Genomic DNA, 14,123 nt, shown 5'->3' on the forward strand with positions numbered 1-14,123 from the left:
GATAAGCAGTTTAGAGCTCCATGGTACATGTCTGTAACACAAGAAGGCATCTGCATGAGGGAGTATTTTTCATACGGCTAGACACATGGCTGCTTAACACTAGCAGAAGACACAAAGGTCTGATTCTATATCTTATAAAAGGAAAACGGGTAAAAATATGCCCCATGTGGGAACAGTTCCAGCAGTAAAGCAAGCGTCAATATGTGCATCAAAAGGGAGACTCCTTTGACTCCAGAACTGAGTACCACAGGTTAATCTCAGGGCTCAAAGGGCTGTCAACATGCCCCTTTACTCTGGCCTGTGGGAGTAATCCATATGCTCCAGTTTTTAATAAAAAGCTACTATTCCTGTAGAGGAGGGTACTCTGCTCAGCACTTCTTAAGGACTCCTCAGTTTCTGCATAGATTTGGTATTCAGCTTTCAGGAAGCAGCAGTGAAGGAAAAACATGGGTTTTACCTCAGGATTTGATGGTGTGAGGCAACTTATTAGAGAACTTTTAATGATGACATTGATCCCAGACATACACGTGTAAAAGTAAAGTTACCTTCTGTAGCTGATCATTTGTTTGTCATAGGACACGTCTACACATGACACTGTGGTGCGGTAGTGATGCACTGTGATGACTTCGCACCCACAGTTGTCTATACATAACCAGAAGTTACCATAGTGGTGCGCTCTCCCGCTATAGTGTGCTGGTATGACAGAGCAGCTTCTAAAATTAACCATGCACAGCGCATACGGCACACAATGCAGTAACCAAACTGCCATAGGGCAAGGTGTAGACGCACTCATAATGCATGACTTTTGGTGCCATAGTATACTCTCTGTATTGGGCATGGCATTTCAGGAAGAGTTGGGTGTTGTAGGTCAATGCAGTGGGTGAATCAAAACATTTAGGGATATCAACTATAAATGAATTAGGTCAGGTATGCATATGGGCTACCTATAGTTCCGTTCCATGATTTATTTTGATTTGAACAAAATATTTAATTTATCAATTTCAACTAAATTTAGAAACAGGACTTGTCCCCTAGAGTTTCTGTTTGAAACAATTACTACCTTTTCCAAAGTCTAACTACAGGAAATTATGCCTAGTATTTTAGCAATAGCTTTCTAGGTAATATAGAGCCAGAACAATACCAGAAATGTTGAGGTAATTAATTTTTATATAACTAAGGAAAATTACTTAAACAGTGCAGATATGTGTAACGTATCGTTGCTAACTTGAAAACGTCTAATGCCATTGCTTCTATTCTTATGCTGTTGATCAACTAAAAAGCATATCTTGTACCACTAATGCTGTTACAAAGCATCCATCACAACAGAAATTGGTTTCATTATATTCCTCAACTCTAGTAAGGGTTTTCATCACGCATCCCCTGAAAAGAATACTATGCAGGAAACATAAAATATGATCAATATTAAAGTTCCTCATACTGGATTACATGTAATCTATATGGCTATGACTAATTTGCAGAATCAATATTGAGGCTGAAGGTGAGCACGGGTGGAGCATTAATATTGTATTATCCTAGTGGTCTAGCATGAGTTACTTCTGAGAAGAACAGAAAGCATGTGGTAAACCAGGTTTTCAAACTATATTTTGTGGGTACAAGTGTCCATTTCTTAATTACACAGTGCTGATTTCTCCTTTTTTCCCCAACTGCTAAATAGGATCAAAACAAAGCTAAATATGCAAACACTTTCCTAACAGAGGTCTTCGAAGGTATGTTTAACAAAGCACCTACAGTAGATGTACAGGTACTCAAGCTAGTATTAAATAAGCTAGTTCAGGTACTGGGTGTGTTAGAATTGTGCCCAGGCCACAGTAATTGAACCTTAAATTAGTCCATTCCTTGTGTAACACTGCTATGGCTATAGTGTACCCTGTGCCCAAACCAAACACTCAGGTCTGACTACACACAAATGCTGAAGTATCCATAGAGATATTATGCAACTATAATTGGGGTGAGAAATTGCTGAGGCAGCCACGAAGTGGCTGAAAGCTGCTCTGCCACTGACTAAATGCAATATCCCTGTGTTGATGCCTTTACAAAAAAGTTTCAGACCCCCTGCTGTGATCTATAATTAGACAACTTTGATTATTAAGGTGACGTGCAAAATGTAAAAATAAAAAAAGAGGTAACTATTTAATGCTATCTAGTAGTGCAACTCTAAATTTAGTTCAATGCTGTTATGGGATAATGTGAAAGTTATAAATTGGGCCCTGTGGTTGATTAATTATGCCTTGTGATCAGGGCTGTGATTGTAACGGAATGAATAAGGGTCTACACTCACACTCCATCTAGCTAACAACATCAGCCCCTCATTTTTAGTCTAACACTCATCTTTAGTGCATATTTTTTAATATACTGAACATCTGCTACTTGCTTCTCATTATAAATATGTGCTTCTAATGCTTGGGCTAATGAAACACTGGCTTAGTTCCTTAGTAACCACTTCTATTGAAAAAGCTGAATGGAATTCTAATGCTGGTACCTTTCTTTAATTTTTTATCATGAAAATGCCATAATTATAAAAACAAATTAAAGTACTTTTACACAAAATAAAGGTAATTTCTGATGCAGTTACCTGGAAAGGAGTTGGCATTTCTTCAGATGCACTTCCTATAAGAATAGTTGCCTTTGTCCATTGCATCGTGGACAGTCCTGATATCACACTTAGGTTTTGAATCTCCCCATCAAGAACAGTTCTCTTGAAGACAGAGAGCTGGGAATCCTGAGACAACTGATACCAAAATCTCATCTGTTGAAATAAATGTTTATGAACATAGTGATCAATTTGGGAAGCTACAGTAATGTTGATATAGACCTTTTTCATTTCAGTATAAAATAGCTTTACAAGCAGCACAGCATTCTGTGATGTGTATGCCCACTGGTCTAAACAGAACAGATATAAGTGACCCAATATGTAGAAGCCCCAAAGAGAGTAATATATCAAACAACACTTGTACTACTATAAATACACAACTTCAATTAAAAAAATGTATTTCTCTCATGACCTACATCAATCTATTGATATAGGTGGATGACTTCTCTTATCTCCATGGGAGCTCTAACCAGGACTTAAGAACTTCAAATAAATATTATTTTGTTTGAAAATATTCTACTCTGAGCTGCCTTTTTCAGATGACTGTCCTGAGAAAAGGATGGAGATGCTTCTAAGAAGATGAATGGGGTCAGTGAAGTCAGAGTAAAAAGAAATACCAGGACAGATATCAAGTCAGGGTGAAATATGTGAAAAGATGGATTAAGCAAAAATGAGGAAACTCAGAAATGCATAAAACACAGTAAAATACCGCATACATTTCCCAGCTCAATTTGATCTTTGCTTTTCATGATCAATTAAATCCTTAGGAAAACAGAAAGGTATGGGGTGGATCTTTTTATTTTTTTAATCTAATTATGTTAATTTAAAAATATTCTGGTGGCCTCCTGAAATAAAAGGCAAGAACCAGGGCTTAGGAAGAGATAACACTAGAGTTGAATCATCTGGAATAAGTGGCCAGGAGACTGGACACAATAGGAAGTCAGAAAATAGAGTCCTGAAAAAAGCTATACAAGGCAGAAATTTTTGAGTAAACCTAATTCCACTGTTTTCTTAGGTAGCACTTAGCAGCAGTAGTGAAAAATATTGACCACCAGACTCAGATAAGAGTGCTAATATTTAGGAAATTACATTTTGTTCCTTTTTTCTCATAGGATCTTCTCATTTTTTTTAGGTAATGAAAGGGCAAAACATTCTAAATGCAGAATCTGCCTTTCCCTGCAAACTTGACACATGATAATCTCTGAATGCAAATGAAGGTATACCCAGCTGGTAATTAGGACTGGCCTTTAAGACATTTGTCTTCTATTTTTTTTACCTACTGACGTAGCCTCATATTACAAAATGCCAACTATTTCCACATAAATTACAGACATTGAAACGAACAGTCCTAAAGAACTCAACCCTGGTTAACTACTAAATAGCATTATTGCATCCTTGTGCTAGAGGGTGCTGACGAGCCTGCTAGCAACATTTTATTTAATACGTATGGAAGAAAAAAAATTAATTCTTCTGAGGAACAAGATCCCCAAACAATAGAAAACTCATGGTTTTCCTAGACCAATAAAAAACAGGGAAGTTGGAGCATCAATTTGGTAACAGCTGTGTATGTCAGTAGCAGACACAGGACCAGAAAGATAAAAGTGATCTGATAGTGAGAGAAAGGGTGAGCAGCACTGGGATAAATCCAATTCCTTCTCAGCACAGTACTCTCTGGGAATGCAGACCTGAAAGAAGAAGTTTCCTTATGCTTGTTCTTCCAATGATTCCAATGATTCAGGAACAAGAGTTGGTAAATAAACAGAACTGCACCAAAGAAATACGTAGCTCTTGTAACAATTTCTCTTGATCCCAAAGTCTGGAAAATCCCTAAATACTCCCTGATCATTCAGGCCAAGAGCCAAAAATAAATTTAAAAAACACTAAATTCTTAAACCTGCTGATTCTCTTTTCTGCTGAATGTCTGTTGTGCAATTGATAATGACTGCAATGACAGTTGCAAATGTCCTCAAAAAGGGGCTTTGGGATACCTGGCCTTTGTAATCTGACTCATAAGTTATCAGGCAACCAGGAGAGTTTGACTCCTCACTTCTTAGTATACATGAAGTGGTTATGAACTAGAGTAGTGTTGCAGGGGCAGACTGACAGTGCCTGGTCCGTCCATGGGCTGGATCCAGCTAGTGCTCCTGGGGTGCACAGTGGGCATCATCTGGCCATGTGGAGGGGGGCAGGGGATGGAGGCTGGGCCCCAACCCAGCCCCATGGGGAGAAGGGGCATGGCCCAGCCTGAGCAAGAGGGAAGTAGGCATGGCTAAACCCTGTGGAAAGAGGGGGCATGGCTAAGCCTCAACCCAGACCCACAGAAAAGGAAGGGGGAATGGCCTGGCCTAACCTGCCCTGTGGGGAAGGAAGGAGGCAAAATCTGGCCCCAATCAAGAAGTGGGGGAGGGTAGAGAGGGTGGCAGAAGGGGGGGACACAGCCCATCTTGGGATTTGGGAATTTGGCAAGGGAGTGTGGGCATATTAATGGGCCACAACTCCTCTGCCTCCATGTTTTTGACCCATGGGGAGCCCTGTAGGCCAGATGGTTTTGTGCATCACATCTGGCCCACAGGTCAGAGGCTGAGAACTCCTGAACTAGAGTGTATGATGGTCAAATAAATCCTAATTCCATGAATGGGAATGGGAATGGGAATGGAAATGGAAATGTACTTGGAGTACCCAGAACCCACAAGGAGTCTTTGCATGAGAAATGATCATTTTCCCATCTGAGGTAAACCTATAAATGCTAAATCTAGGTATAGAGTTGAAAAGTCAGCTTGCAGAATTTTAAAAGCTGATTATGTATGGACCCAGAGATTAATAACCAGAAAAGCTGTCTTCACATTGATTCACTGCTTTTAGTGCAGTTTCCTAATATTAATCCATAAAATGGCCAAATCCAAAGAAACAGATTTTTGTTTAAAGCCCCCCAAAACATAAACCCTGGCATTTCCTTCACTTGTCAAGGGTCCAAGTCAAAGGTCACTGGCCAATTCTTTATCAATTTTCAAGATAAGCAGTTTCTTAAATATTGTAAGTTTTTTGTTCTTGAAAAGCACATGCTGTATCAGCCGATTTTAAAGGTTGTGCATCAAATGTTTGGTATATTATGATTTCTTTGAACAAACAAACTCTGAAGGACACAGAGAACATCAGTTAATACAGAAATGTTCCAAAGAGTGGTTTGAATGCTACAGTCTTTGAAATGTTACAGTAACGAAATTTGTTACTCAACTTAATCACATTTTTCAGACACATTATAGTTCTCCTTTTGATTTTAAAGCATGAGGATTTGTTCTCCACCCTCCTCACTACAAGAGGAATTTGTCTTCTTACTGGACCACGGTTGCAACTGCAACTTTGGGAGACCTCCCCGTGAGTCATGTATAATTTAGTGATCCAGGGCAAGAAACCTGTCCTCAAAGCTGCAAAATGACAGAATGCTTGAACCCAGTGAAGCTGTTGGTTAGCTGGCAGCAACAAAAAGAAACATATGTTCCTGCTATGTGCCAACCAGCTAGTAATGCAAATTATCCTGGTCTTTCAGCTTCAAACCCACATATTTGTCCAACTCATGAATCTGTAATAATTATATGTCCCTTTATTCTCTCAGGGACACATTTAATAGCATGCAATACCACACATTCCTACTCTCAGAGCCATTAATATAAAAATTCACATTCCCCTTCCCAAAAATAGCTCACAGTGACAACATGGCTTCAAGTGAGATTTTTTTTATGTTTGCATGGCTTCAATTAGATAACAAACAGCTTCTAACTCATTTCTGTTGAATTCAGGAAATTCAGGGACATGTAAAAAGTACAAGCAGAAACTAATATGTTAATACAAAAATGTTTTTATTCTTTTCAATTTTAGCTCAAGGGATGCACATACATCTTTACTGTAGGCATGTACATGTTTCAAATAGCTGTAGGCCCCTCTTATTTGGTCTAATGAGAATGGTTCACAAGTTAGATATTGGATTAATAGTCCTTTAATATTCAGCCTGCTTTATGAGACTATTGGATCAAGCTCATCTGAAAGCTACTTACCTACTATGAATACAAATCTCACAAAGGAAAATCAAACTGGCTGGGCATTTAATCAAGCTTCTCAAAACTGTTTAAATTGTCATTCATGGTTAACCATTCAACATTAGGTCCCTACTTTCAATTAAACCATGTCCTAAGCTTGTTAATATGCCATATTCAGAGTTACTAAACTAATAATATAGCAGCTATGGAGACCTCCTGGGAATCTCTCCTGTCACTCACAACATCACTGGAGGAAAGATGCTTCAGAGATGGATTATTTGAAAAATGCCAGATTGAAAGAATCATGATTTGACTTTTTATGCTCAACCTAGAATGGCAACCAGTTTTAAAACTGAATACAGGACAAAGAAGGTATCATTTCTAGATGTGTCCAGAAAATATAGCTTTCTTCTTGGAAAATCATGTTCTTGAAAAACACTTTGCCCCAAATTCAGATGAAAAGTCAAAAACATGTATTTCATCCTCAGGAAATGATTTCCAGATTTTTTTATTTCCACCCTCCCCCCCAAGAGAACTGAAACAGACATTTTTAGTTTCCTGGCTGGCTGCCTGGAAGGTTCTTGTTGATTTCACTTTAGGCCTTCAGGGAAAAGATATGAAATTGTCAATAGTCTTACAGTCTTCAGGCTGTCATTACTGGAAAGGCAAAAAACAGTCTCCTTGTTTCTCCCTGCTTAACACCTAGAATTGAGTGGAAAGCAGGAAGGCTGACAGTTGGAGAATTCAGTCTCCAGAAAGCCCACCTTGGAGCTGTCAATCCGATTTTCCAGATTGGAAAAAAAAATATCCAGCAAAAGGCATTGATTTTCTGACAGAAAATTCTCAAATTTCTCTACTCTTATTTTCCAAAGAGCAGCAATCCTCAGAGAACATTTAAATATTTCATCTTTATTCTATTTGATGCAAAGCTTTATGGAATAAAGCTATTATTTTGGAACACCTGCAATGTTTATGGGAGGACAGGACAGGAACTATTGTATTCCCTGCATGACACTCTGCCCTATGCATGAGTGAGCGTGGACAAGCTAATATCAAAAGCACATAAAGATAATGATTTTAAGAACTGGTCATGAGCTTCCCCCTATATGTTACTAATTATTGTGCTACACCATGCAGAATAAATGTAGGAAGAAGGTGCCTGAAGTATGGATGGGGGCAAAGAAGTAGTATACTCCAGCTATTCTGCTGCCAACAGCCTCTAGGACATAGGAATAAGAACCCAAAGAGGATTGGAAGGGGCCTCACCATTCCTTGCCTTCACAGACAACCATTTATCCAAATCCTAAAAATTGCCCAAATCCTAAAAATTGTCCAGCTCCTCACAGGCATCACAGCTATGAGAACAAGCCAAAAGCAAAAAAAAAACCCCAACCTAAAAAACATACCATGTGTCATAAGTACAAAGAGGAGGTGGCAAGAGCACCATGGCTAAGTACAGACAGTCAAAAAGCCTGAGGCTGAAGCAATTCAGTCTTTGCAGGTTTATCTAAGCTGTGTAGACTGAACCTATAAGCAAGTGAGCAGACATCCACATTTGATTTCTGAAATTGCAGCCACATGCCTACAGTGGCCCAAACCAGAAGTCAGGGGTGCTCGAGATACCACCCTGCTGGGCTGGAACAGACAGCCTTAGGCCAAAACTAGCCTGCCCACACTACCAGGGAGAGGATTCACATGCATCATTGACACATGCATCATTCATAGCATCACTGTAACCTAAATCAGCTAAGTCTGATAATACATCCATCCAGGTTTACCTTAAACCGGTCTCGGCCATTTGTGCACTGAACTTCTGTTGTGCTACAGAACTGAACTGGTCTCTGATCACTTATACCACTTTATGTGTAATTTCTATCCCTAGCCTACCAGTGCTTGACCGCTGTGATAGCAGAGAAGCATTTAGATTAAAATAAAAGGAAAAACAGCCCTAGACTGGAAAGTGGCTTGGGGTACTAGGAAGTAAATCCAGATTTGTCTCTTCTACTCCCATTCCAAGGGCAACTTAGCTGAAACAAAGATTGAAGCACAATGATCACTCCTGTCACTCCTGAAATGTAGTCAATTTACAGCAGCTCTAATAGCACTCAGCAACACCTCACAACACATTAGAACAAGAGGTGGTGGATAATGTATATAGGTGATTGCAATTAATATCAAACAAGTACCTGACACTGAGCTGGTTCACTAGACAGCCTGGTTAGGATAGGACTCCTTAGGTTGGATATAATTTGTGTTGTATTTGTCAGCAGTGAGCCACCAAAATAAATGAATGATCCTGAAAAATAAAATTACAGAAATATTTAAAACAATCTTACCGCCAATGGTGAACATTTACCTGAGATGATCAGTCATTCCTTTATTAGGTATATTGACCTGTGTTGGAACAGGCAACCCAGAGAGGCTGTGAAGTCTTCACCCCTGGTAATTCTCAAGAGCAGGTTGGATGGAAGCTTGGCTGGGTTGGTTTAGTTAGAGATGAACCTGCCTTAAACAGGGAGCTGGACTAGATGATCTTGTGAGGTCACTTCCAGCCCTACTTTCCTATGATCCCATTACCCCATTAATTTATTTTTAAGAAGTGCCCTGGAGCTAACAGAGGAAGTGTTGAAATAACCTATGTCTGTACCTATATATGTTTGCAAAGACAAAGGGTGAGGATGTTGCACATTATTGTTTCCACATCCCAGACTCCTACCTGGAAGGCCCAGAACAGAAGGATGGGAAGCCAGGATGGAAAGCAGGGAAAAAAAAAACCCAAAACACAAAAAAAATGACAAGCCGGTGGCTGCAGTAGAGCTGTGCACTCTAAAAATGATATGATTGGTCATATCACCATTAAGCCTTTCCTGCCATAGTGCTAGCAAGCATTAAAAAAAAAAAATCTACCTGTCAGGGAGCAAACATGGTGCCTCTAAAACTTAAATGCTGCTTCTGAATAGTCTGTAGCTTTGTTCCAAAGGCATTTGCCTTCCTATATCTGCCCTCCTCCAGTAGAAAAACTTTACATTTCTGTCTTTTGAACAAGTACAATTAGCTCTTCCCCCTACATTCTACTTTATCTCAGTGCCTACAGGTGCCTGAGAAAATGGAAACGTATGAGAAGTTGCGCAGAGCACCTGAGAAATCAAAATACTGTAGACCTCAGCTGAGATCCCTAAAAGACACATTTTAATTGGTTTAAATGGTGTTATAAGTAGTGTTTAGAATCACAATTAAGCTCCTATTAGGTACACTGTTCAACTTATCAAATTCTCAGGGAAGCCTAGCAGTTTTTAAGCATGCTAACAATGTTGCAAACCACAGGAGCCAGTAAAATAAGCTATAATTTTCTCAGGGGGTCCACAGGCTTGACATTGTTGTCTGTGCTAGTGGGGATGAAAGCTTAATTAAAGATTTAATCTGAACTCCGGCAAACTAACTGCCTTTGGACTTCAGCTACAGCAGATGTGCTCAAGACAAAAGGTAGAGGAGGATAAACGTCTTCAAGGGTCCCTAAAGCAGCACATTTTAGCTGCCACCAGTGCTGCTCTCATTGAATACTGAAACGTTCTTTATGAAAGTCTATGCAAAGTAAGGGCTCAGTCTCACATACTGATATCATACTGATGGCTTTGCACCTTGAAAATCAGCTACTGTGCTGGCTCAGTTATGCACATTAGTGGGGTTTTTCCCCTCCCCATGGATGCACAACACAGAGCAGAGGGGTAGATTCAGCCCTAAGTGAATATTTACATATACAGATAGAGTGACAGAGCGGTCAGTTGTTTTTCCTACACAAACAAGGCAGGCTGCATATTCTATAGGTCAGGGAAGCCTCTCTCACCAGAAGGGACGCAACATTTTCACTGTACTTCATAAGATACAGCTTTATAGTTAGTTGGTAGCTGAAGCTCCACAGGAACCCTGCCAATGTTGATTGTTGAGGATGTTTTATGCAGATCCAGTGTTTCAAACTGTTCTTCTGCTGACCCACAGCCTTTCACTGTATGCTGCACTTCTATTATCTCTTGTCAGTAGATTCACTGAAATGGGAGACACCCACTCCACGTTTAATGCTGACAGGAGCTGGCATAAACCAAGGGTGAACCCTGCTGAACTGAGGGAATATTAAAAATATCAAAAGATCTCATTCCTGTTCCAGCCCCTTTACAGTGCTTATCAGTGACTGAAGTACGGTGCTTATCATAGTGACTAAAGGGGTGTTAAAAGTCTTATCTTGTGTTTGATCAGGGTAAGATCTTCCTGGTATAGGACTGTAATGGCAAAGGTCAACCATAAGGCTGCTTCTCAAGAAACTCTTCACAAACAACTGTGCAGGGGGGAGTTATCACTGTTAGGGCTGCATTGGGGACAGGACCACTTTATTGCAGAAACAATTAAAAAAAAAAAAACAAAGAAAAATCAAACAAAACAAAAACCCCCAAACAAATCAGGCAGCACTTAGCACATATGGTACTCTGGCAAGGTTGCAGTAACTTGGAAACTAGAATATAGTATAGAAATACCCACACTAACTTTAAAAGAGCTTCTTCTCAGCAGGCTAAATTTGCCTGCACTGAGTTATATGCTGCCATAGCTGGACTGCTTCAAATACCCAAGTGAACTAGCTCAGGTCCACAGTATAGACATACCCATAAACAGTCCCCTCAGACCAGCCCCTGGAGGAGCCTAGGATTGAGAGGGTGAAAGAGTTACTTCACGCTACCTTAGCATCCTTCTTGAGCTGTGAGTTGTGTTGTGCCTCTTAATTCTGTGGTTAGAACAGTGTTTGAATACTGAGCAGTAAATAAGACCTAAGGCCAGTCATTATGAATAAGATGACATATTGAATAACTACTTTTGAGCACCATCTAATCCTGTGACTCTAATGAGGCAGGTGGCCTGTGGAAAATAGCATGTATCATCGTGTAATTAAAGACTTATAAGGTATACACAAATAAACTTAATTAAAGGTTCACAGGCCAATTTAATCCTAGAGTTTCTTTTTTTTTTTTATACCACATCATTAACACTATTTCAAAGTAGATTTTGTGTATGTAGCATACATATATCTATATCTGTATGTGTATGTAATAATTCCAATGGCTGTAGAAAAAGCTTTATTCAAAATGGACCTCTGAGCATACCCTGAAGTTGGTCCTGTTTTAAATTAATTTGATCTCCTCAGGAACTACATAATAAATATCTCTTAATAAAAATACAACATGAACTTCTAACACTGTAAGGTTATCATATTGGACATTTTCAGTAGCATACACTATATTGTACTTGCATTTTACTTCCGCAAATATTTATAACATGCACTCTTTGCTAAAATCAACTTTCCCAGTTGATCACACTATACAACAGTAATGAGACCAAGATAGCTACAGGCTCATAAGAAATAGCAGTTCAAGTGATTTTGCCCATGCTCTGTCCCAAGAAAAAGTAATTAATTTGTCTATGCTATATAAACAAGAGAATTGCTTAAATTACTTATTTTGGACTAAATCCTAGCTTCATTGGAAACAATGCCTGAGTAATAACTAAAAGAATGGGCTCTTTATGAATGTGTGAGACAGTGGTGCTTATCGTATACAGAGGAGGTGTTGGCGGTCTCAGTCCACTGGGCAGGAATTCAAAAACTAAAATCAACATTACAGCTAGCATTGATTAGCACTTCTTTGGTTGTTCCAAAGAAAAACCATTGGATATATAGACATAGAAACAAAACTGCAGTGACTCCTCTGAGGTCCAGTACAGGTATAAACAGGCAAAGCATATACATTGGCTTTGTTGTCAATCTGGCATCCTTCACAAGTATTAAGATGCAACCTTAGGACAAGGAAAAAAAATACAAAAAAATTCCCTCACCATGTGCATCGTTAGTTGTATGGTCTCTGTTAGGAAGACTCACATTGCTGGAAGTCTGTCCTTTTACTCTGTTCCATTCCATATCCTCTGTGCTTAATGGCTTCCATCCACAGAAATCAGACTCAAAGTCACAAAGTGTATAATTTACTATTGAGAAAATATGAAGAATAAGATTATTGACTAAAAGGTTATAGAATAATTATATGCCAATCTTTTATTCTCTTTAGGTGAAAACCAATTTGCTTACTCTTCAGGTATAAACCTATTTAAAAAGAAACGTAATGGTCTTTTTCATTGGAATCTAAATCACTTTCCTTTGGGGGAAAATAACCAATGCTCTAAAACGTAGAAAGAATTTAAGCAATCTCTTGCTCTGTCAGATATACACAGAACTGCAAGATGAGAAGACTGTATTAACCAAGTCCATAACTAAAGTTTAAACTAAAAGGCTGCCTGTGTATAGACAACACAATTACAAATGTATACAAATGCTTTTTAGAATTACTGAGGGAAGCTTTTTGCAACAAGAGACATTATTAAGAACATCAGATAAAAGTTTTTAAAAAATATGGATTTACTGAAAGTCAGTTGGACTTAGGCTCCTATTTGCTTAGGTTATTTTTGAAAAGGGGACTATTGCTCCTAAATTTTGAGGTGCTGTTGAAAGTTTTACTTGCAGCATACTCAGCGATTAAACTCTAATTAAATTTGCTGAATTGCTTTAACCAATATAGGCTGTGTAACAAACAATGCTGTACTTCATCAGTTCTCTATCACAAGCTGAAGAAAACATTTTCTCTGGAATTATAGTGCAATTAAGTCTTTTCATAGCATAATCAGTAATCAAACAAAGACCAACCTGGAAAAGTACTGAATCTTTTGAAATCCTCAAGGTCACTTATTGCAGTTGTGAAAACTACTGTAGGGATTATACGTAGTTGCAGCAAAGACTCTTGACGCATTCAATGTATCATGCAAATGTCATTCTGGGTATTACTGTAAATTTTCCAATTTATAATTACAAAATAGAACATTGCTCTACTCAGACACAAAGGCACTAGGATTCCTCCTAGTATACACGCAGAGGCTCTGCCAGCTACTGCCGAGCTTCACATTAAGAAATAAATCACCAAGGTATGTGCAGACATTTGCTGCACCTGATCTACAATCACGTGGCCTTATGTCACATGATCATAGATTAGTAGTGGCTTATGCACATGTTTGCCAGTGCTGGGAGCCATGCTGGGAACCTGATCTAGGTAAATCAGGGTGGAGAGAGGGGGCGGGAGGCATTGGCAGGGAGTCAGTCCGCATTGGGGTTTGGCAGATGCTAGGTTTTGGGGAGTAGGAAAAGTACAGCCCCAAGGCTGGGGTGAGCACCAGGTCTTTCACAGTCCTGGGTCTGTGTTCTGAATGTGTACAAACTTTTGGCATATCAGACTAATTTGCTCCTCAGTGAACTAATTTGATTGTTCACCATTTTTTTGCCCTATTTAACCTCCCTGAACATCTGCACAAACTGCCACTTAAATCGATTTAACCTTACTTAGATTGACCTAAATGTAACATCTGCATGTACCCCAAGATCACTCCTATTTAACTGG

The 14,123-nt window shown here is 39.1% G+C and overlaps 1 protein-coding gene across 1 annotated transcript in view; it reads right to left on the bottom strand.

Annotated features, from left to right (window-relative positions):
• MALRD1 (MAM and LDL receptor class A domain containing 1) overlaps window positions 1-13,481 on the bottom strand; it is a 433,259-nt gene extending 419,778 nt beyond the window's left edge. The window contains exons 1-4 of the mRNA XM_019529906.1: window positions 13,379-13,481; window positions 12,520-12,666; window positions 8,832-8,941; window positions 2,594-2,767 (exon numbers count right to left, since the gene is read on the bottom strand). Coding sequence (XP_019385451.1) covers window positions 2,594-2,767; window positions 8,832-8,941; window positions 12,520-12,666; window positions 13,379-13,481 — 534 coding nt within the window. The remainder of the gene's footprint in view (window positions 1-2,593; window positions 2,768-8,831; window positions 8,942-12,519; window positions 12,667-13,378) is intronic.
• Between the last annotated feature and the right edge of the window lie 642 nt (window positions 13,482-14,123).

The sequence above is a fragment of the Crocodylus porosus genome, unplaced genomic scaffold, assembly GCF_001723895.1.
Source record: "Crocodylus porosus isolate Cpor-Errol unplaced genomic scaffold, CroPor_comp1, whole genome shotgun sequence".
In the NCBI taxonomy this organism is placed as follows: Eukaryota; Metazoa; Chordata; order Crocodylia; family Crocodylidae; genus Crocodylus; species Crocodylus porosus.